Source organism: Loxodonta africana, chromosome X, assembly GCF_030014295.1.
Source record: "Loxodonta africana isolate mLoxAfr1 chromosome X, mLoxAfr1.hap2, whole genome shotgun sequence".
In the NCBI taxonomy this organism is placed as follows: domain Eukaryota; kingdom Metazoa; phylum Chordata; class Mammalia; order Proboscidea; family Elephantidae; genus Loxodonta; species Loxodonta africana.
In genome coordinates, this window is record NC_087369.1 from 8,007,013 (window position 1) to 8,031,469 (window position 24,457).

At 44.3% G+C, this 24,457-nt stretch overlaps 1 protein-coding gene across 4 annotated transcripts in view; it reads left to right on the forward strand.

Annotated features, from left to right (window-relative positions):
- The window catches only part of LOC100659001 (steroid sulfatase), a 196,239-nt gene that overhangs the window by 78,478 nt on the left and 93,304 nt on the right, over positions 1–24,457 (forward strand). For all 4 annotated transcript variants that reach the window (XM_010600188.3, XM_023539677.2, XM_003420630.4 and 1 more), the window contains exon 6: positions 2,490–2,913. In XM_010600188.3, coding sequence (XP_010598490.3) covers positions 2,490–2,913 — 424 coding nt within the window. The remainder of the gene's footprint in view (positions 1–2,489; positions 2,914–24,457) is intronic.

The window sequence follows — 24,457 nt, forward strand, 5'->3', positions numbered from 1 at the left end:
AAGTTAGATGATTATGATGATGATGATAGACAGATAGATAGAAAACAGAAATAGATGAGAGATAAATAGGTGGATGGATGGGTGGATGGATGGATGGATGGATGGATGGATGGATGGATGGATGGATGGATGAAAGGGAGTGAGGGAGGGAGGGAGGAAGGAGAGATGAGATAGATGATAAATAGATAGGTATAAGACAGAAATAAATGAGAGATAAATAGATACGTAGGTAGGTATCCCTGGTGGCTCAGTGGTTAAGAGGTCAGTTGCTAAACTGAAGGTCAGCAGTTTGAATCCACTCCTTGGAAACCCTACGTGGCAGCTCTACTCTGTCCTATAGGGTTGCTGTGAGTCAGAATCAGGTCGACGGCAGTGGGCTTGGTTTTGGTTAGGTAGGTAGATGGATGGATGTATGGATAGATGGGTAGATGAATTTGCTGTGTGAGTTAGATGATAGATCAGAGCTAGATGAGATAGATAACTAGATGATAAATAATAAATGAGAGAGAAACAGACACACAGAACATGCAAATCTATGTATTCACGCCAAGCTGTTGATAAAAATTTCCATTTTACATTTCCATACTAAAATCGAGACAGAATTTTGCTCGACTGGCACTCGTGTTGACATCACCCCATTGGTAGTGTTGATGTGTACTTCCCAATTGCTTGACACAGCCCAGGTCTAAGCAATTCCTTGGATGGATCCTAGAAAGTCTCCTAGGAGCAAAATGACCCTTCTTTTTCCTCTCGCATCTTGATATCAAACCATCATCTTTTTTTTTTTTTTTAAGTGCTCACGAATTTAGTGGTACGATTAACATTTTGTAAGAAATTTTCATAGGTGTTTAAAATAATTGCTGGATTATTGAGCATGGTTTCCTTCTGCCTCAGGGGTAGTTTCTTTGAGTAAGGACTCATTTTAACTCCCAACATTCAAGGATGAACATTAAGTTGGTTATAAAAATTCAGTGTTGAGGAAGTGTCACAGAAAAGCGTCTATACCAGAAAAAAAAAAAAAATGCTAGCAGTTTTTTATGTAGTTTGCTTTCCTGCCTATTAAATAGGTTAGTTCTCTTCTTACTTATTTATTTTTTTTACCTTTTTTGCAGTCACTAACTTAGCTCTTGTATTCTGGTAGAAGAGCCAAAACCCTAGTGTTTGTGGCAAAGCAAGGGTAAACAGTAGGTAGCTATAATTGCAAAGCCTTGGTTGATGAAATACGCAGAAGGGTGTTATTTTTTAGTGTGTGTGACTTAGAAGCTGATGTTAAAATCGGGGTGTCTGTTGGAGCCCTGGCAGCTCAACGGCTAAGAGTTCGGCTGCTGACCAAAAGGTAGGCAGTTTGAATCCACCAGCTGCTCCTTGGAAACCCTATGGGGAAGCTCTACTCTGTCCTATAGAGTCACTGAGTCGGAATCAACTCGATCGCAGTGGGTTTGGTTTTCCGGTATTGGGATTAGGGAGTCCTTGGGTGGTGTAACTATGCTCCTAAAGGCTGGAGGTCCAAACCCACTCAACAGCACCACCTAAGAAAGGCCTGGAGATCTACTTCCATAAGAATTACCATCAAGAAAACCCTGTGGAGCTCAGTTCTACCCTGTCACACAGGGCATCACCATGAGTTGGAATTAACTTGACGGCAGCAGGTTTGGTTTTTTGGTTTTTGGTGGCACGAACAGTTAATAGGCTTCACTGCTAAGTGAAAGGTTGGTGATTCAAGTCCACCTAGAGGAGCCTTGGAAGAAAGACCTGGCAATCCGGTTTGAAATTTTCAGCCATCGGAAATCTCATGGAGCTCAGCTCTACCCTGACACATGTGGGGTCACCTCGACAGCATTGATCTGAAGGCAACTGGTTTTAGTAGGATTATCTGCTGTAATTGCCTCATAAGCCAAAAAACCTGTTGCTGTTGAGTCAATTCCTACTCATAATGACCTTATAGGACAGAGTAGAACTGCGCCATAGGGTTTCCAAGGAGTGCCTGGTGGATTTGAACTGCTGACCTTTTGGTTAGCAGCCAAACTCTTAACCACTACACCACCGGGGCTCCCAAATTTGCCCCATAGGAACCTCATTTTTCACTACTCTTATACTTACCCTTGCACTTGGCTGCTTATGGAAAGGTTGGTGGTTCTAGTCCACCCAGAGGCTCCTGGTGAGAAAACCAAAACACCCAAACCCATTGCTGTTGAGTCAGTTCTGACTCGTAGCCACCCTACAGGACAGAGTAGAACTGCCGCATAGAGTTTCCAAGGAGTGGCTGGTGGATTCAAACTGCAGACCTTTTGGTTAGCTCCCGACCTCTTAACCACTGCACCACCAGGGCTCCCCTGGGAACAAAGTCCTGGCGACCTGCTTCCAAAAAACCAGCCAATGAACAGCCCATAGAGCACAGTTCTACTCTGACACACATGAGGTCGCCATGCATCAGGATAGACTGGTGTTTCTGGGAAGAGATTCAAGGTCTCGTCTGTTTGTCTTCTCAGGGAAGTGGCACCTGGGGTCAAACTGTAACAGCAAATCCGACTTCTGCCACCACCCTCTCAGCCACGGCTTCGATTACTTCTATGGGCTCACGTTGACCAACCTCAGAGACTGCAAGCCCGGGGCCGGCAGCGTATTTACCACTGGCATCCAGCTGGTGGCCTTCATACCACTGCAGGTCATCGGGGTGGCACTGCTCACGCTGGCCGTACTCAACTGTGTGAGGCTGCTGTGTGTGCCTCACACCATCTTCCTCTGCCTGCTCCTCCTGGCCGCCACCATTTTGGGCCTTCTGCTCTGTTTCCTTCATTACTTCCGACCCTTCAACTGCTTCTTGATGCGGAACCATGAGGTCACCCAGCAGCCCTTGTCCTATGACAACCTCACGCAGAGGCTGACGGCTGAAGCGGTCCAGTTCATCCAGCGGTGGGTATCGCCTCTTGGCTGGCATTTTCCTCCATGTTGTTGCTATTGTTGGCTGCCGTGGGCTGGGCCCCTGATTCATGGTGACCCCGTGGAATGAAATGCAGGCCGGTTGTGCGTCAACTCCGTGATCGGTTTAGGGATCAGACCATTGTGATCCGCAGGGTTTTCTTTGGCTGATTTTCAGAAGCAGATCGCATGGCTTTTCTTCTGAGACATCTTGGGGTGGGTTCGAACTTCCAACTTTAGCTAGTATAGTTGAGTGCTTAACCATTTGTACAACCTAGGGACTCCTTATAAGGAAGGTAACCCAAAACCAAACTTGCTTCCATCAAGTCAATTCTGACTCACAATTACTCTATAGGACAGGGTAGTACTGCCCTGTAGGGTTTTCAATGCTGAAATCTTTACAGAAATAGGGCCACATCTTTCTCCTGTGGAGCCGCTGATGAGTTCGAACTGCCATCCTTTCAGTTAGCAGCCGAGAGCTCAACCACCGCACCACCAGGGTAGAGGTAATGTTTTACAGTTGCCATCAAGTTGACTCCAACTTGTGGCAACCCTGTGTATGTCAGAGCATTTCGCTGATTTTTCAGTAGATCACTGGGGCTTTTCTTCAAGGCGCCTCTGGGTGGACTCGAACCTCAAGTCTTTTGGTTAGCACCCGAGTGCGTTAACTGTTCGTGCCCGCCAGCAACTCCAGTGGCAGAGACAGCACTGTATAATTTACATTTTTATTTTGGGATTAAATGTGTCATCCCAGTGCTGGTACCAATTTCCGGTTCTGCAGGCAAAGACTAACAGAATCTCAGCGGACTTACAGGTGAACGTTTATTTCTTGCCCGTGCTGATTGGCAGATACTCCCAGGAAGCTCTCCTCCACATGGAGACTCAGGGATCCAGGCTGCTAAGATCTCATGGCTCCATCTTCTCAACACATGGCCTCCACAGTTGCAACCACATGGGAGAAAGAGTTGGTGGGTGCCCCAGGGATGTTTTCTTACCTTATTACGGGAGTGACACATACCACTTTAGCTCAGGAGTCTTCAGGTAGAACAAGTTCAGTATCCCCAACCTGACTTGTGATGGAGCTAAATACAGTCTCCCTAGGGCCACTATGAGTCAGAATCGACAACTCAGCAGCAGGTATTTTTTTTTTTTTTTTTTTAGGTGTCCAGAGGTCCCTAGGTGCCACAAACTATTCGACTTCAACTACAAATCAAAAAGTTGGTGGTTCAAACCTGTCCAGTGGTACTGCCACAGAACAGTCCTGGCAATCTCCTTCTGTAAAGATTACAACTAAGAAAACCCTACGGAGCTGAGTTCTACTCTATAACACATGGGTTCTCCATGAGCTGGAGTTGACTCAGTGGCATCGGGTTTTTTTTTTTTTTTTTTTTTTTTTTATGGGCCCAGTAAGAAGAAAATTAAACAAGTCTAGATGAATACCTAGCATCCTCTATCACAAGCAGTAGGAGCCCTGGTGGCACAATGGTTAGGCACTCAGCTGCTAACAGAAAGGTCAGCAGCTGAAACCCCCCAGCCATTCCACAGGAGAAAATACCTGGAGATCTGTTCCTATAAAGATTTACAGCCTTGGAAACCCTATGGGGCAGTTCTGCTCTATTCTATAGGGTCGCTATGAGTCAGAATCCACTGGAAGCCACACAACACACAGACACACCACAAGCAGGCTTTCCGATTGGTTTTGAAGCTGAGAAATACTTGAAATGAAATTTTCTTAGAAGCTAAATATGTTAAGCGGGATGAACGTCTCGGCGTGTGGGTGGACCTGGAACAGAGGGCTGCATTTGGAAATGACAGACATTTAGTCAAACCCTACGGGAACCTGGGAACAGCTGGAGAGAAAGGGCAGACTCAGTGAGAAAAGGATAAAAGAACTTAGGGGCACACCCATAGGGAGTCAAGCCTCGAGACCGGTTAATATTTAACATACACTGCTAAATTTAAGAGGCAGGCTCATAAAGGAAAATAAAAACAACATGATCCTCTGGTTTTTACAAAAGGGTTATTAATTTTTTTATTGGTGCTGTAGGTGAAAGTTTATAGCTCAAGCTGATTTCTCATACAAAACTTAAACACACATTGTTAGGTGACCCTAGTTGCTCTCCCTATAATGTGAAAGCACACTCCTCCTTTCCACCCCAGATTTCCCATGTCCATTCAACCAGCTTCTGTCCCTCTCTGCCTTCTCATCTCGCCTCCAGACAGGAGCTGCCCATTTGGTCTTGGGTATCTACCTTGAACTAAGAAGCACCAAGTATTATTTTATGTTTTATAGTCCAGTGTATTCTTTGTCTGAAGAGTTGGCTTTGCGAATGGTTTTAATTCTGGGTTAACAAGAGGGTCCGGGGGCCGTGTCTTCTGGGGTTTCTCAAGTCTCGGTCAGACCATTAAGTCTGGTCTTCAAAAGGATTATTTGATATTAAGAATTTATGGGAGGAGTTTAAAGGAATTGGGAGAATTTTATGGAGAAATGAAGCATAAGGGCCTAATTCACTAAAAAATTTTGAATATTCGAAGGATTATTTTAAAGTGTATGTTGACCAATGTTTTAATATTTTTAACCAGAGGAGAATAGAATCAGAGAAAAATAGATATGAATATTTTGGTTGTATATGAAAATATGTATATTTTTATTTCCAAAGTGATAAATGATTTAAATTGATTTCTGTCTTAGTCATCTAGTGCTGCCACAAGAGAAATACCGTAAGTGGGTGGCTTTAACAAGCAGAAATTTGTTTTCTGACAGTTTAGGAGGCTGGAAGTCCAATTTCAGGGTGCCAGTTTGAGGGGAAGGCTCTCTCGCTGTTTGCTCTGGGGGAAGGCCCTTGTCAGCTTTTGTTCCTGGGTTCCTCGGTGATCTCCAAGTGGCATCTATCTTTCCCCATCTCTGGTGACTTAATCTGCTCCTTTTATATCTCAGAAGAGATTGAAGACACAGCCTACGCTCACACAGTCTCACTAACATAACAAAGAAAATCCATTCCCAAATGGGATCCTAACCCCTGGTATACCCATTGCCATCCACAGCAACCCTATAGTACAGAGTAGAACTGCCCCATAGGGTTTCCAAGGAGCAGCTGGTGGATTCGAACTGCTGACCTTTTGGTTAGCCACTGTAGCTCTTAACCACTGCGCCACCAGGGCTCCACCACAGGTATAGGGGTTAGGATTTTATAGCACCTCGTTTTAGGAGGCACAATTTAATCCATAACAATTTCCAAAGGAGGTTACTCATGGTAGCCCCATACACAACAGAAGAAAACACTGTCCAGACCTGTGCCAGACCCGTGACTGATTGCAGATCAGACCCCTGTGATCCATAGGGTTTTCATTGGCTGATTTCAGATGGAGATCACCAGGCCTTTCTTCCTAGTCTTAGTCTGGAAGCTCTGCTGAAAGCTGATTAGCGTCACAGCAACACACCATCCCCTACCGACGGATAGGTGTTGGCTGCTCATGAGGTACATCGGCCCGGGATGGAACCCAGATATCCCGCATGGAAGGCGAGAATTCTGCCACTGACCACCAACGGCAGGCCAACTCATTTAAGCCAAAACTCTACAACAGTCTGTTGATCAGATTTACTAAAACCCCTGAACATTCTCACATCACTTACAGATCTACCAGCAATCTCTCAAAACCACATGCCACTACCTACCTACCATCTAGTAAGCTCCGACTCACGGCGACCCCATGTGTGTCAGAGCAGAACTGTGCTTGACAGGGTTTTCAGTGGCTGAGTTTTCAAAAGCAGATCACCAGGCCTTTCTTCCGAGGTGCCTCTGAGAGGACTTGAACCTCCAGCCATTTGGTCAGCATCAAACGTGTGAACCGTTTGTACCGCTTGGGTACTCCAGAAACGCAGGCAAAGGAGATTAATATAACATCCATTATACATGTCAGGGTTCAGAAGTTAACACTCAGCTTACAGGGTGAATCGCTTTTTATAGCATGTTATATTTTGACAGAAATGATTTAATTTAGTGAATGTATGAATATTCATATGATTACAAGGCTTTTTAATGGATTCCTCAGCATATGGGTTTGGGAGGGGAGCAAAACTAATCTGATTATCATAAGTATTGAAGCCCAACTAGTCCATCTTAATTATATTAAGGGTTCTTCAGTTTTCTCCCCCAACTAGAGATTTAAGGTGCTCTACGAACTTCTTCATTACAAATAACTTTTTTCACCAACAAAAATGGCAACTATACATGTGGACCTCGCCAGATGAAACACACAGGAATCAAATTGACTACATCTGTGGAAAGAGACGATGGAAGAGCTCAATATCATCAGTCAGAACAAGGCCAGGGGCCGACTGCGGATCAGACCATCAATTGCTCAGATACAAGTTCAAGCTGAAGCTGAAGAAGATTAGAACAAGTCCAGGAGAACCAAAGGATGACCTTGAGTATATCCCACCCGAATTTAGAGACCATCTCAAGAATAGACCTCTTTAAAGTGTTGAAAAGCAAAGATGTCACCTTGAGGACTAAGGTGCACCTGACCCAAGCCATAGAGTTTTCAATAACCTCATATGCATGTGAAAGCTGGTCCACAAATAAGGAAGACCGAAGAAGAATAGATGCATTTGAATTGCGGTGTTGGCAAAGAGTATTGAATATACCATGGACTGCCAAAAGAACGAACAAATCTGTCTTGGAAGAAGTACAACCAGAATGCTCCTTAGAAGCAAGGATGGCGAGACTACATCTCACATACTTTGTATATGTTATCAGGAAGGATCAATCCCTGGAGAAGGACATCATGCTTGGTAAAGTAGAGGGTCAGGTAAAAAGATGAAGAACCTCAACAACATGGATTGGCACAGTGGCTGCAACGATGAGTTCAAGCATAGCAACAATTGTGAGGATGACACAGGACCAGGCCGTGTTTCGTTCTGTTGTGCATAGGGTCGCTATGAGTCGGAAGTGACTCGACAGCACCTAACAACCAAAGCAACACTGTAGGTGAGGGTTATGTTTATTGAGTTATAACCAGAGGACTTTTTTTTTTTCCTACAAAATAGACAATTCTAACATTAATGATGTCCCTGGGTGGCAGAAAAGGTTAACTCACTCACTGCTAACTGAAAGATTGGAGGTGCCTTGGAAGAAAGGCCTGGTGATTGGCTTCACAAAAATCATCCATAGAAAACCCTACAGAGCGCAGTTCTACTCTGACACACAAGGGGGCACCATGAGTCGGAATAGACTCGACAGTGCTGGGTTTGATGTTAATGCTTACTGTCCCCGTTGGGATAATGCGTTGTCAATATCAGTGAAGACACTAGTGTTTGTGTACCGTGGTGCCATGCACAAAAGTTTCGGGTACACATTACCCAGAGATACAGAAATGTCCGGCATCTAGGAAGATTTATGCTTGGGTAAAACTATCCTCCTGTGTTATGTTACATAATCTGGTTAGCGGAACGTGGCTTCCACCGAGAGCATTGCCTGGCTACGCTGGCAAAGATTCATCACAAGGGTGATGCCACCATGTTGATAAAACATTTCTTTCCCAAGACCTGAAGACACGTTTGTATGCATTATCTCGTTAATCACAGTGTCCTGAATAATTTAGGCAGGCCTCACCACTTTTGTGAGAGATGCATCTACGTTAGTCAGAAGCAGAGCCATGAACGTCTCATCAAAGCGACGGCAGTGTTCCCGAAATGTCTTCACGTGCTTGTGAATTCAGACTCTCTCATTTATTATGAGCAGTGCCTTATTTAGATGGATTAACATACTAAAATAAAAATGTATGTATGTGTATATATATATATATATGTATTCCGTATACAAAGCTCCCCCTCAGTTGATACACTGAAGGCACTGGGCTTTAAACCCTTATTTCTAAAATGTACGTTCTTGCTGTACACTGTGTTGCTGAAATGACTTCTACTCAGGGCTTGGCTCCTGAGATGCCAGCTTGAGATGTTCAGATGCAGATTGTTGTTGTCGGGTTCCGTCTCATGGACTCTGACTCACGGTGACCCCATGTGTGCAGAGTAGAGCTGCCCTCCACAGGGTTTTCACGGCTGTGGCCTTTTGGAAGCAGATTGCCAGGCTTGTCTTCTGAGGCACCTCTGGGTGGGTTCACACGGCCAGGTTTTTGGCTAGTATATGACAGTTGACACCAACCAGATGCAGCGTCAGTGGCGCAGTGGTTGACAGCTCGGCTGCTATCCAAAAGGTCGGCAGTTCAAATCCACCAGCCGCTCCTTGGAAATCCGATACGGCAGTTCAACTCTGTGCTATAGGGTTGCTATACGTCGGAATCAACTTGACAGCAACGGTTTTTTTTTTTTTTTTTGGCAAGGCAATGATTCCTCATTGGTTTGTGATGCTGAAATGAGGTGCGCCTAGCCAGCTTTGGAGCGTACCCTTAGATTATAAGAGCATATTTCTAAATTGAGAAGACTGACGTGTTGGAATGTAGAACCATCCACCGCACAGTCCCTCATCCTAATTTGCTCATTTAGGGATAAATTTATCTTGGGGAGGCGCTTCCGTTATTGGCGAGGTAGAGAATTAGCTCATCACGTGTTCTGAGCAGTGCAGTAATTCATCCTTTCTGTGCTTTCATTAGCAAGAAATCCTTGTCTCTCTCACAGGGAGGAGGGAATTGTGAAGTCATTAGGGAGACCCTGCTCTCCTTATACAGAGCCCTGGTGGCGCAAATGGTTAAGTGTTGGACTGCTAACCCAAAGGTTGGAGGTTCGAACACACCCAGCGGCTCCAAGGGAAAAAGGCCTGCTGATCAGCTTCCGTGAAGATGACACCGTAGAAAACCCTCTGGGGTGGTTCTCCTCTGTCGCACGGTGTTGCAATGAGTCAGAGTTAACTCAATAATACCAACAACAAAGACATATAATCATCAAATAAATACTGATCTAGAAAAGTAAGGTGCAGAACTCAAATTCTAGTAAAAAGACCAGACTTAATGGCCTGACTGAGACTGGAGGGACCCCACAGGCTATGGCCCCTGGACTCTCCGTTAGCCCAGAACTAAAACCATTCCTGAAGCCAACTCTTCAGACAGAGGATAGGCTGGACTATACATTAGAAAATGGTACTGGTGAGGAGTGAGCTTCTTGGCTCAAGTAGACACATGAGGCTATGTGGACAGCTCCTGTCTGGAGGGGAGATGAGAGGGCAGAGGGGGACAGGAGCTGGTGGAATGGACATGGAAATACAGGGTGGAGAGTGCTGTCTAATTAGGGGGAGAGCAACTAGGGTCACATAACAATGTGTCTAAGTTTTTGTGTGAGAAACTGACATGAATTTCACTTAACTTTCACTTAAAGAACAATAAAAAAAAAAGAAAGAAATATTGATCTGGAGCAGTGATTCTCAACAGGGGGCAATGCTGACGACCAGAGGGCATTTGGCAATATCTGGGGATACTTTCAGTTGCCGTTACTGGGGGTGCTACTGGCATTTAGTGGGAAGAGACCTGGGATGTGACAACCAAAAACGTCTCCAGACATTTCCATGTTCCCTTTGCAGATGGTTAATTACCTCTGATTGAGAGTCACTGGTCTAATACCTATGGAACACTGGTGGTGCAAAGGTTCAGCACTCAGCTGCCGACCAAAAGGTCGGATGTTCAAACCCACCTTAGCAGCTCCATGGGAGAAAGACCTGGCCATCTGCTTCTGTATAGGTTACAGCCCAGGAAACCCTGTGGGGAAGTTCTACTCTGTCACATGAGGTCACTGTGAGTAGGAATTGACTCCACCACACCCAACAACAACCCGTAATCCCAACCTTTGCCTTATACCATGCCCTCTGTTAAGTGCTGCATAAAACATACCCACGTCAGCTGTCCAGCGCATATAGGGGCACAGTGTGGGGCTTGCTGGAGCGCCACAAACACTTAGTGGAAGCCAGTTACTGGCACCCTGGATGGACACAGCCGTTGTGTATGCCTCTCACTCATCACCTCTTCCATGTTTCAAAACCACCCTGCAGGGCTGGTCAGTGGATGTCCTCTGGTGGATGAGCTGAGGCTCAGAATAGTGGGATGGTGTGCTAAAGCCCACACAGGTCGTTGTACAGGTAGGATTTAGACGAAGAGCTGACTCAACGTTCTCAACTTGGTGTTTGTCGTTAGTTGCCTCAAGGTCAACTCTGACTCATGGGGACCCCATGTGTGCAGAGTAGAACTGCTCCTTAGGGTTCTCAGTGACTGTGACCTTTTAGAAGGAGATCCCAAGGCCTTTCTACAAGGTGCATCTGGCTGGGTTCGAACTGCTAAGCTTTTGGATAGAAAAAAAAAAAAAACATTGCTGTCAAGTCGATTCTGACTCCTAGCCACCCTGTAGAACAGGGGAGAACTGCTCCACAGGGTTTCCAGAGAGCGCCTGGTGGATTCGAACTGTAGACATTTTGGTTAGCAGCTGAGCTCTTCACTGCACCACCACGGCTCCTTTGGACAGAAGTTGAGTGCCTAACCATCGGTCCCACCCAGGGACCCTGTCCTCAGCAGAGGACAGAAAGCTGTGGGTCCATCCTTTGTTCTGCCACTTACTCTAGCGTGATGTGCTCACTGAGAAGGTGTGTTGTCCTTGTGGGATGCTGTGGGGTTGGCTCTGACTCATAGCGACCCCATGTGACAGAGTAGAACTGCGCCGTAGGGTTTCCTAGGCTGGAATCTTTATGGGAGCAGGTCGGCAGGTCTTTCTCCCTCAGAGCCACTGCGTGGGTTTGAACCACCAGCCTTCTGGCTAGCAGCTGAGCACTTAACTGTTGTGCCACCAGGGCTCCTTATGATAAGGTCTAAGTGAGGATTATAGGGAGGAAGACTAGGACATGGTCCGGGTGTCTCAGCCCTTTTTCTTCACAGAGGAGAGCCTACGCCTGATGCTCTTGGCCACCCCTAAAGGAGAATGCACCCTGATAGCTCCTTCTACAAGTCCTAAAGCTGGTATATCATCTTTGCCATGGTGATGGAGAAGTATCTGGATATTTTGATAAATAAATAAAGGCTGCAAGGCAATGAGTGATTTTAGCAAGTTAATTTTATTCAGTAAATGGCTTTCTTTAGTTCCAGTCAAGGCTAAATAAAAAGGTGTTTTATGCTAGTGGGAAGAATGAGATGTTTTACGTCATTGTGAACAGAGACAGGTGCACCTTGGTTATTCTGCTTTGTGAAAAGACACGTGTTGGTCCCTGTTCCTCTATGTGGTTGTTGTTAGGTGCTATCGAGTTAGTTCTGACTCATAGTGACCCTATATGTACAATAGAACAAAACAGTGCCGGGTCCTGCACTGTCCTCACAATCGTTGTTATGCTTGAGCCCATTGTTGCAGCCACTGTGTCAGTCCATCTCTTTGAGGGTCTTCCTCTTTGTCTCTGACCCTCTACTTTACCAAGCATGGTGTCCTTCTCCAGCGGCTGGTCCCTTCTCTATAGATTTATTGAAAACAGTGCTTCATTGCTAAGAAAAAAAAATTAGGTTGAAAGAAACCACTTTGTATTTTTCTGTGCAAATATACACATGCTCACTTTGAAAAGATATTCCAAGAACAATGATGACTTTGTACACACACACGTGCATAGCTTGTATAGCCTATGGTATCTATGGATTCATCAATTCATGTGAAATTGACGGTGAGTGTTTTGTTCGACAAGCCCCTGTTCACGTGAGTTGGGTCAGTAGTATATATGTGTGTATTTTAAGAGTCTGTAATTAGAAGTCTTGTTGTTGGATGCCATCAAGTCGATTTTGAGTCATGGCACCCCCATGTGACAGAGTAAAACTGCCCCCTAGGATTTCCTGAGCTATAGTTTTTATGTGAGCAAATTGCCAGGTCTTTCTCCCAACAAGCCTCTGGGTGAGTTTGAACCACTGACTTTCCGTTAGCAACTGAACACTTAACAGTTGTGCTATCAGGGCTCCTTAGAAGTTAAAACCAAAACAAACAAACAAACAAACAAACAAACAAACCCATCACTGTTGAGTCAATTCTGACTCATAGCGACCCTATAGTCAGAGTGGAACTGCCCATAGTGTTTCCAAGGAGGGGCTGGTGGATTTGAACTACCGATCTTTTGGTTAGCAACAAATCTATTAACCACTATGCCACCAGAGCTCCTAATATGTAATTTTGTGTTACGCTTACTATAGGGCTTCTCTTGTGCTTCACAAACATGTCCTTTACCAAAAGGTCTGCTGTACAATGAACCCCCAAATTGAAACTGATATAGAGTTCGATTTTTAATCTCTGATGTCCCAGAGTAGTGAGATCTTGTTCTGACTTTAACGGACCCCGGTCACTGGCCACTCCCCACGGAGAAGCCACCATCACGTCAGAGTGCTGGAAAGCATGCTAGTAACCATTGGGATGAGATCTGCATGGGAAGATGGTGCACTTTGTGGAGGGCCACAGAGAAGAGCCTCCCCTATCCTTTTCTACGGTCTGTAGCTTTACAGCAAATAAATAGTCCTCTCTTCAGGCATAGCTGGTGTCATCACCAATCCCTCAAGTCTGCGACAGCTGATGAATGTTTCATGAGCAGATATGACCCTTTATCCTGTTCTGCTTCTCACCACAGCTGGCACGGTCCAACCTAGCCTTTCGCATCCAGAGTGGGGCCGTGGTAGATGTGGCCCTGATGCCTGGCTGTGGTTTGGCACAAGCCGTCTTCTGAATCAAGGGATTTCAGGGTGATTTCATTAGTTTAAATGAAAGTTGAAGCCAGGAAGGAATAGGGGTGATATTGATTTTAATTCATGGTGAGAAAAGTCAGTCAGATTAAAGATTAAGGGCAACGATCTATACATACAATGCACTTCTGATCCAAATTCCAATGACATTTTTTAATGTGATGGAGAAACAAATCACCAACTTCGTATGGAAGGGAAAGAAGCCTCGGATAAGTAAAGCATTACTGAAAAAGAAGAAGAAAGTGGGAGGCCTCACTCTACCTGATTTCAGAACCTATTATACAGCCACAGTAGTCAAAACAGCCTGGTATTAGTACAACAACAGGCACATAGACCAGTGGAACAGAATTGAGAACCCAGATATAAATCCATCCACATATGAGCAGCTGATATTTGACAAAGGCCCAGTGTCAGTTAATTGGGGAAAAGATAGTCTTTTTAACAAATGGTGCTGGCATAACTGGATATCCATTTGCAAAAAAATGAAACAGGACCCATACCTCACACCATGCACAAAAACTAACTCCAAGTGGATCAAAGACCTAAACATAAAGACTAAAACGATAAAGATCATGGAAGAAAAAATAGGGACAGCCCTAGGAGCCCTAATACAAGGCATAAACAGAATACAAAACATTACCAAAAATGATGAAGAGAAACCAGATAACTGGGAGCTCCTAAAAATCAAACACCTATGCTCATCTAAAGACTTCACCAAAAGAGTAAAAAGACCACCTACAGACTGGGAAAGAATTTTCAGCTATGACATTTCAGACCAGCGCCTGATCTCTAAAATCTATATGATTCTGTCAAAACTCAACCACAAAAAGACAAACAACCCAATCAAGAAGTGGGCAAAGGATATGAACACACACTTCACTAAAGAAGATATTCAGGCAGCTAACAGATACATGAGAAAATGCTCTCGATCATTAGCCATTAGAGAAATGCAGATTAAAACTACGATGAGATTCCATCTCACTCCAACAAGGCTGGCATTAATCCAAAAAACACAAAATAATAAATGTTGGAGAGGCTGCGGAGAGATTGGAACTCTTATACACTGCTGGTGGGAATGTAAAATGGTACAACCACTTTGGAAATCTATCTGGCATTTTCTTAAAAAGTTAGAGCTACCATACAACCCAGAAATCCTACTCCTCGGAATATACCCTAGAGAAATAACAGCCTTCACACGAACAGATATATGCACACCCATGTTTATTGCAGCTCTGTTTACAATAGCAAAAAGCTGGAAGCAACCAAGGTGTCCATCAACGGATGAATGGGTAAATAAATTGTGGTATATTCACACAATGGAATACTACGCATCGATAAAGAACAGTGACGAATCTGTGAAACATTTCATAAAATGGAGGAACCTGGAAGGCATTATGCTGAGTGAAATGAGTCAGAGGCAAAAGGACAAATATTGTATAAGACCACTATTATAAGATCTTGAGAAATAGTATAAACTGAGAAGAACACATACTTTTGTGGTTACGAGGTGGGGAGGGAGGGAGGGGGGAGAGGGTTATTTACTGATTAGTTAGTAGATAAAAACTACTTTAGGTGAAGGGAAGGACAATACTCAATACACGGAAGGTCAGCTCAACTGGACTGGACCAAAAGCAAAGAAGTTTCCGGGATAAACTGAATGCTTCAAAGATCAGCGGAGCAAGGGCGGGGGTTTGGGGACTATGGCTTAAGTGGACTTCTAAGTCAATTGGCAAAATAATACTATTATGAAAACATTCTGCATCCCACTTTGAAATGTGGCATCTGGGGTCTTAAATGCTAACAAGTGGCCATCTAAGATGCATCAATTGGTCTCAACCCACCTGGATCAAAGGAAAATGAAGAACACCAAGGTCACACGATAACTATGAGCCCAAGAGACAGAAAGGGCCACATGAACCAGAGACTTACATCATCCTGAGACCAGAGGAACTAGATGGTGCCCGGCCACAACCTATGACTGCCCTGACAGGGAGCACAACAGAGAACCCCTGAGGGAGCAGGAGATCAGTGGGATGCAGACCCCAAATTCTCATAAGAAGGACAGACTTAATGGTCTGACTGACACTAGAGGAATCCCAGTGGTCATGGTCCCCAAAACCTTCTGTTGGCCCAGGACAGGAACCATTCCCGAAGATAACTCATCAGACATGGAAGGGACTGGACAATGGGTTGGAGAGAGATGCTGACAAAGAGTGAGCTATTTGTATCAGGTGGACACTTGAGACTGTGTTGGCATCTCCTGTCTGGAGGGGAGATAGGAGGATAGAGAGGGTTAGAAACTGGCAAAATTGTCACGAAAGGAGAGACTGAAAGGCGGGAGCGGGCTGACTCATTAGGGGGAGAGTAAGTGGGAGTATGGAGTAAGGTGTATATAAGCTTGTATGTGACAGACTGACTTGATTTGTAAACTTTCACTTAAAGCACAATAAAAATTATTAAAAAATATATATATGTAAAAAAAAAAAAAAGATTAAGGGCAATGCACACACGTATCCAGAAACCGAAAGGTTAAATAATTAAAGAATCATCAGCAAAGAATTAACTTGTTAAATATGGGTAGATACCACTGAAAAAAAAAGAAAAAAGGAAGACAGAAGAGAAGATGCATGTGAATTGTGATGGCAAAGAATGTTGAATATATACTCTGGGCTACCAGAAGAACAAACAAATCACTCTTAGAAGAAATACAACCAGAATGCTTCTTTTTTTTTTTCAATATTTTATTGTGTTTTCTGTGAAGGTTTACACAGCAGTTCAGGCTCCCATTCAACAATTTTTACACAATTTGTTCGGTGACCTCGGTTACATTCTTCACGATGCGTGAACATTCTCTTTATTTCCATTCTGGTTGTTCTATTTCCCTTAATCTAGTTTTCCTGCCCCCTTGCATTCTCATCTTTGTCTTAAAGTCACTGTTGACTGTTTGGTCTCATGTAGGTGATTTTATTTTTTAAAGGAACACCTTACTTAGGGGAGATGTTCATTATGTTTTGGGCCAACATGTTGTTTAGCCAGAAAGCTTCTTTATAGCAAGTATGGTGAGACTTCAACTCACTTACTTTGGACACATCATAAGGAAAGGCTACTCTCTAGAAAACGTCAGTATGGTTGCTAAAGTAGCGGGTCAACAACAATGAGGAAACCCCGTAATGAGATGGATTGGCATAATAGCCACAACAATGGGCTCAAACATACCAATGACCATGAAGATGGCGTAGGTCATGGCAGTGTTTCCTTCTGTTATCCGTAAGGTTGCTGTCAGTCAGAGCCAACTCAATGGCAGCTAACACCACCCCTACCACTTGATTTGTTTCAAACCTTTGTAGCCCTACAAGGTACCCCGTTCAGAATGGAGCTGGTTTCTGGGCTGGGTCCCCAACACGTTGACCATGCCATGAGCCGTAAATACAGCTATGGAGGGATATTCATCTTTCTCCATGACAGATCTATGTCCATACTTTCCCAACTGGAGTGTGGATAAAGGACTCTCAGGACTTGTCTTTTTTATGCCCTGGGATTCTGAGACCTAGACTGAAATCAGGAAGCGTGAGCTTTGGTATATTAGGTGTCGGAAGTGCAGATACCCAGAGGTTCAGGCAGAGAAGGAGATGAGTGAATGGTGGAATGAGTCGTGGGATCCAAGAGAACTGCAGTTGTTCAGCGTCTTCCAGGGTGACAGCCACTGACAGTCCCTGCTGACTGCCACCCCGAGAGGATGAGCCAGAGAAAGCAGGAACACCTCTTTTTATGGCTGATCCAAGCGACCCCAGGTGTATCAGAGTAGAACAGTGCTCCACAGGGTTTTCACTGGCTGATTTTTGGAAGTAGATCGCCAGGTCCTTCTTCCTACTCTGTCTTAGTCTGGAAGCTCTGCTGAAACCTGTCCACCATGGGTGACACTGCTGGTATTTGAAAAACCAGTGGTATAGCTTCTGGCATCGCAGCAACATGCAAGCCACCACAGTATGACAGTCATGCAGATGGATGGTGGAAGTCTCATGTACTGGCATTGAAAACATCTGGATATGACCATCAATGGCCTGGTCTGAACTGTGGGTCACTGATGGCAGGGTCTGGACTGTTGTATTTGTAGCGTCTGCTAGCATGTTAGCCGACCATTTATTCAATAGATGTGAAATGCATGGGTGGGAGAGATGAACAACTGGGTACCCGAGTCTGTCTGCAGAGCTCAGCAGGAGCGGTGGTCACTCTGCCTGGGGGACTGTTTTTGCCGTAGTCCGGCTTACGCCACAGCCTAGTCACTAGCAGCAGAGGGCTTGCGGAAAGAGTCAGCAAGCCTCCAATTCAAGGTGGAACGCTGTGTGAGCAATAAAGGTCAGCTACTCAGATTGTGAAATGTTATACTCGAAACGTTAAAAACATAGCCCACGACAGACAGACAACAAAACAAAAGACCGTGATGCTGCCCTCTTCTTGCATGGGTTTCCCTCTCCCCATATCGATAGGATGTAAATCTCTTTTCACCCTGAGGTCGGAGTGATGGCGTGTTACCAGGAAGGTTGGAAGCTGCCTGCTGTATTTTTAACAAACGGAGGGGAGGCATGTAGCAGCTGAGAGCTCTCTGTTTTCACACAGCATGCAAGACAGTGACGATAAATTTTCAAGAAAAGTTGTTTACTAAAGGGCTCCAGCTAGTGAAAAAGGAGTCAAGCTCTTATTCAGTGGTTCCCTCCCACCACCTCGCGGAGGTGATTCCATGTTCAAGGTCGTGCTGAAGAAGGGAGACCCAGGTGTCCTAGGGAAGTGGCCTCTCCCGATCCCTCAAAGGATTTTGCTAAGGGACAATTCTTCCAGCCAAGAGCGAGCTGTCAGTCATGCCCCAGGATGTGTGTGGGGCACCGAAGATTTATATCTGTCTGACGCGCCACTGATTGTACCTCTATGCCTGGGTGGTAAATCTGCGTGTGATGGTGGCTTTTTGCAAGCTGGGTATGCATTCCTACGTTTTCCTGGTTTATTTTTGTATATAAAACCTCATCACTCTATTCTGATACCTTGGACCTTGACTGGTATCTATGATGTCTTGCATGTTGAATGAAAAATCTGCTGCTTTCTAGAGAGATGATAGAAAAAAAATTCTATAAAGGTGTGCACTTTATAATAATGAGCACATTATTAACCTTCTCCCCTTACACCAAAGGCCCTCTTCCAATATCCAAAAATGAAAGCCACATACCCAGACCATGACTGAACTCTGAAGGGTGAGTCTTTGACTTCACCTCCCTTTCTAAGCTCATCATTAACATCATTTATCTCATTGTTGTTGTTTGTTGCTGTCAAGTCTGTTCTGACTTATGGTAACCCCATAAGACTCCCCATGGAGTCTTTCACAAGCAGATTGCCAGACCTGTCTTGTGAGGTGTCTCTGTGTGGGATCAAACCACCAACCTTTCAGCTAGTAGTCAAATGGTTAACCATTTGCGCCATGGAGGGACTCCTGGCATTTATCTTGGGCTCACTTACTTGCTTGTTATGCCCTCTTTATCATTTATGTTGCCATCCTCACCTCCCACTTCTTAAATGCATGCCCCCATCTTGTGGTTCTGCCCATGATGTTGGCTGCATCCTCTTTCTTCTTTGTCTTTTTTTTTTTTTATTAAAACTGTATCTTTTTTTCTTGGGCAAGAGGGCTGCCATCCAAATATGGTGACCCCAGTTGAACCTGGGCTGGAACCCAGCAGCACAGCTTTTCCTTCTCAGCAAATTCTGGAGCCGTAGCCAGCATCTCCAGCTATGACCATATACTGTGCTCAGAAGATTGACTTTTTAAGCATCCTTCTGTTTTTACTTAACTTTAAATCTAAAAATAAGTGGGAGAACAGATGAGATAGAAATTGCGGTGGAATTGCCCCCATGCATAATGTAACTGTCTATTTAGGAATAAGCATACAGAGTGCAATTTAAAGTTTGTTTTGAGGAATCTAAGCCAGTTTTAAGGACCACACCATGCATCTTGAGAAGGAGCTGCAAGTGCGGTCTGGCCATGTGTGAATAAAGTTCCCCCAGAAGGACTGGAAAGGAGGCTTAGCAGGCTACCATGTATGGCCAGAGTCCCAGGCTTCTTCAGGGCATCTCTCCTCCTAAGTAGCCAACGGGATGGCTCCGTAGTCATTCTTTCTTGTAGATCACGAGCGAGGATGACAACGCCCACGCCTCCATCCGAACATCAACATCCCTTCTGTCCCTCCTGAGAAAGAATGGTGAGAGTTACGGATCAGGTATCGGGCATTCCACTCTCATGTCTTCCAGTTCCAGTTATGGCGAGAGTTAGGACAAGCCACTTAGAAACTTTTTTTGCTTTCTTGTTGTTGTTGGGTGCTGTCAAGTGGATATTGGACTCACAGCGACCCCATGTGACAGAGTAGAACTGCCCCGATAAGGTTTCCTAAGCTGTGATATTTACTGGAGCAGATAGCTATTCCAGCATGACTTCTTCTTAATGTGGGTGCATTTGCAAAGACCCTACTTCCAAATAAGTTCATATTCACAAGTACCAGGGATGAGGACTTCACATATCTTTTAGGGGAGCATAATTCAACCTACTACGCTGTGTGATGTTATGGGATTTCTTTAGAAGGCTTGAGAGAGAAAATAATGGTGAGAAACCATGTTGTTGTTGTTGGATGCCACTGAGTCGATTCTGGCTCGTAGCTACCCTATACGACAGAGGAGAACTGCTACCTAGGGTTACCTACTCCATAATCTTTACAGAGAACAACACCAGGTCTTTCTCAAAGGGAGCCGCTGGGTGAGTTCAAACCGCCAACCTTTTGGTTTGCAGCCAAGCGCCTAACAGTAGTGCCACCAGGGCTTCTTAGTTGTATAATTATAACAATGTTCTTTTATTTTATACTCTTGTAAAAAAAAAAAAAGGTGATATAATTTATCACCAAGCGCTGGAACTGTAAAGCACTGTACAAAAGATGAACAATGACATGCTCAGTTTGATCTGCCTGTTTGCAGAAAACAGGAGGTGTCTGGCTCAGCCGTCACTCAAAGTGTGATGTTTTGTGCTTTATTTTTCTATTGCAAAGGACTAGGGGCTAATAAGGAAACCCTGGTGGCGTAGTGGTTAACTGCTATGGCTGCTAACCAAAGGGTCAGCAGTTCAAATCCTCCAGGCACTCCTTGGAAACTCTATGGGGCAGTTCTACCCTCTCCTATAGGGTCGCTATGAGTCGGAATCGACTCGACGGCACTGGGTTTGGTTTTGGGTTTTTTTTTAGGGGCTAATAAATGCAAGGGTTGACCTTAAAAGAGAAGTGTTGTCACTGGGAGATCTGAGAAGTTGGCCCAGAAGGAGCTGTGTGGGCTGAAGGAACTCAAGCTATACCAGCATTAGGAATTACAAATGCATTCGGAAAAGTATGCACCAATTTATTTATTCGAGGTAAAGTTACTAGAGTTGCAGGGTTGATGTTGGGTGCCATCGAGTTGGTTCCAACTCATAGTGACCCTGTCTACAATAGAACAAAACGCTGCCTGGTCCTGCGCCATCTTCATGATCGTTGTTATGTTTGAGCCCATTGTTGCAGCCACTGTGTCAGTCCATCTCGTTGAGGGTCTTACTCTTTTTACCTGACCCTCTACTTTACCAAGCACGATGTCCTTCTCAGGGACTGGTCCCTCCTGACAACATGTCCAAAGTATGTGAGACATATTCTTGCCTCTAAGGAGCTTTCTGGCTGTACTTCTTCCAAGACAGATTTGTTTGTTCTTTTGGCAGTCCGTGGTATATTCAATATTCTTTGCCAACACCACAATTCAAAGGCGATGATTCTTCTTGGGTCTTCTTCATTCATTGTCCAGCTTTCACATGCATATGAGGTGACTGAAAATACTATGGCTTGAGTCAGGCACACTTTAGTCTTCAAGGTGACAGCTTTGCTTTTCAACACTTTAAAGAGGTCTTTTGCTGCAGATTTGCCCAATGCAATATGTCATTTGATTTCTTGACTTCTTCCATGCTCATTCATTGTGGATCCAAGTAAAATGAAATCCTTGACAACTTCAATCTTTTCTCTATTTATCATGATGTTACTTATTGGTCCAATTGTGAGGATTTTTGTTTTCTTTACGTTAATACGCTACTCCACTCTGTTTTCATCTAATTTTGAAATGTTTTCAGTTATCACGAGGAGTTAGGGTATTAAAACATATCCTAAAGGTAAAAATGATTTAAGTAAATATTTATTTGGAACTGTTAGTGACTGGCAAAGATGTTAGGCTTAGGGGATAATCCCTTCAAAATGACCAGAACCGAAGTCAGGAATTGATTATATATAGTTAGTAGTACCTTCTCTAGAGTAGAAGGAGCCCGGGTGGTGCAACAGTTAAGCGGCCGGCTGTTCTTGGCGCTGTGACTGGCAATTAGCATGGCATCAGTTCATGTCTGTGATTGGAAGGAATATCCCGTAGGCTCTCTCAGCTTCAGCAACTCTATCCAGCCACGGAGCACATGGGAAGAGTTCATCAACACAACACGGTTTGTGCAAAAGTTGCTCTAAAGTTGTTGTCAGGCGCCATCGAGTCGAATCCGAATCATAGCAACCTCATGTGACACAGTAGACCTGCCCCATAGGGTTTTCTAGGCAACGATGGGCTCAAACGTAACAAAGATTGTGAGGGTGGTGCAGGAACGGGCAGTGTTTTGTTCTGTTGTACACAGGGCCGCTATGAATCAGAACCAACTCAATGCACCTAACAACAACAACAACAGTCTTTATGGGAAGACATGGCCCATGGAGCCCCTGAATGGGTTCAAACTGCCAAGAACAGAAAGATGGAAAGATGTAAAAGATACGTGTTATGGGCTGACGTGTGTGGGAATTTGGTGGGTGGTACAGGGGAACACAAGAGGGGATTAGCATTAAAAATGGGTTTTTACGATAACTGGGAGCTCCTAAAAATCAAACACCTATGCTCATCTAAAGACTTCACCAAAAGAGTAAAAAGACCACCTACAGACTGGGAAAGAATTTTCAGCTATGCATATCCGACCAGCGCCTGATCTCTAAAATCTACATGATTCTGTCAAAACTCAACCACAAAAAGACAAACAACCCAATCAAGAAGTGGGCAAAGGGTATGAACACACACTTCACTAAAGAAGATATTCAGGCAGCTAACAGATACATGAGAAAATGCTCTCGATCATTAGCCATTAGAGAAATGCAGATTAAAACTACAATGAGATTCCATCTCACTCCAACAAGGCTGGCATTAATCCAAAAAACATAAAATAATAAATGTTGGAGAGGCTGTGGAGAGATTGGAACTCTTATACACTGCTGGTGGGAATGTAAAATGGTACAACCACTTTGGAAATCTATCTGGCATTATCTTAAACAGTTAGAAATAAAACTACCATACAACCCAGAAATCCCACTCCTCGGAATATACCCTAGAGAAATAAGAGCCTTCACACAAACAGATATATGCACACCCATGTTTATTGCAGCTCTGTTTACAATAGCAAAAAGCTGGAAGCAACCAAGGTGTCCATCAACGGATGAATGGGTAAATAAATTGTGGTATATTCACACAATGGAATCCTACGCATCGATAAAGAACAGTGACGAATCTGTGAAACATTTCATAACATGGAGGAACCTGGAAGGCATTATGCTGAGTGAAATCAGTAGGAGGCAAAAGGACAAATATTGTATAAGACCACTATTATAAGATCTTGAGAAATAGTATAAACTGAGAAGAACACATACTTTTGTGGTTACGAGGGGGGGAGGGAGGGAGGGAGAGGGTTTTTTACTGATTAATTAGTAGATAAGAACTGCTTTGGGTGAAGGGAAGGACAACACTCAATACATGGAAGGTAAGCTCAACTGGACTGGACTGGACCAAAAGCAAAGAAGTTTCCAGGATAAACTGAATACTTCAAAGGTCAGCAGAGCAAGGGCGGGGGTTTGGGAACCATGGTTTAAGCGGACTTCTAAGTCAATTGGCAAAATAATTCTATTATGAAAACATTCTGCATCCCACTTTGAAATGTGGTGTCTGGGGTCTTAAAAGCTAACCAGTGGGCATCTAAGATGCATCAATTGGTCTCAACCCACCTGGAGCAAAGGAGAATGAAGAACACCAAGGTCACACGACAACTAAGAGCCCAAGAGACAGAAATGGCCACATGAACCAGAGACCTACATTATCCTGAGACCAGAAGAACTAGATGGTGCCCGGCCACAATCGATGACTGCCCTGACAGGGAGCACAGCAGAGGACCCCTGAGGGAGCAGGAGATCAGTGGAATGCAGACCCCAAATTCTCATAAAAAGACCATACTTAATGGTCTGGATGTGACTAGAGGAATCCCGGCGGTCACGGTCCCCAAACCTTCTGTTGGCACAGGACGGGAACCATCCCCGAAGACAATTCATCAGACATGAAAGGGACTGGACGGTGGGTGAGAGAGAGATGCTGATGAAGAGTGAGCTAATTATATCAGGTGGACACTTGAGACTGTGTTGGCATCTCCTGTCTGGAAGGGGGATGGGAGGATAGAGAGAGTTGGAGGCTGCCAAAGTTTTCACGAAAGGAGAGACTGGAAGGGCTGACTCATTAGGGGAGAGCAAGTGGGAGTAAGGAGTAAGATGTATATTAACTTATATGTGACAGACTGACTTGATTTGTAAACGTTCACTTGAAGCTCAATAAAAGTTAATAAAAAAAAATGGATTGTTAGAAGAACTGGCAACTGAAGATACTGTCTTTAATAGGTGATAGTATAGATAGATCTCTGGTGGTGCAAACAGTTAAGCGCTCAGCTACTAACCGAAAGGTTGAT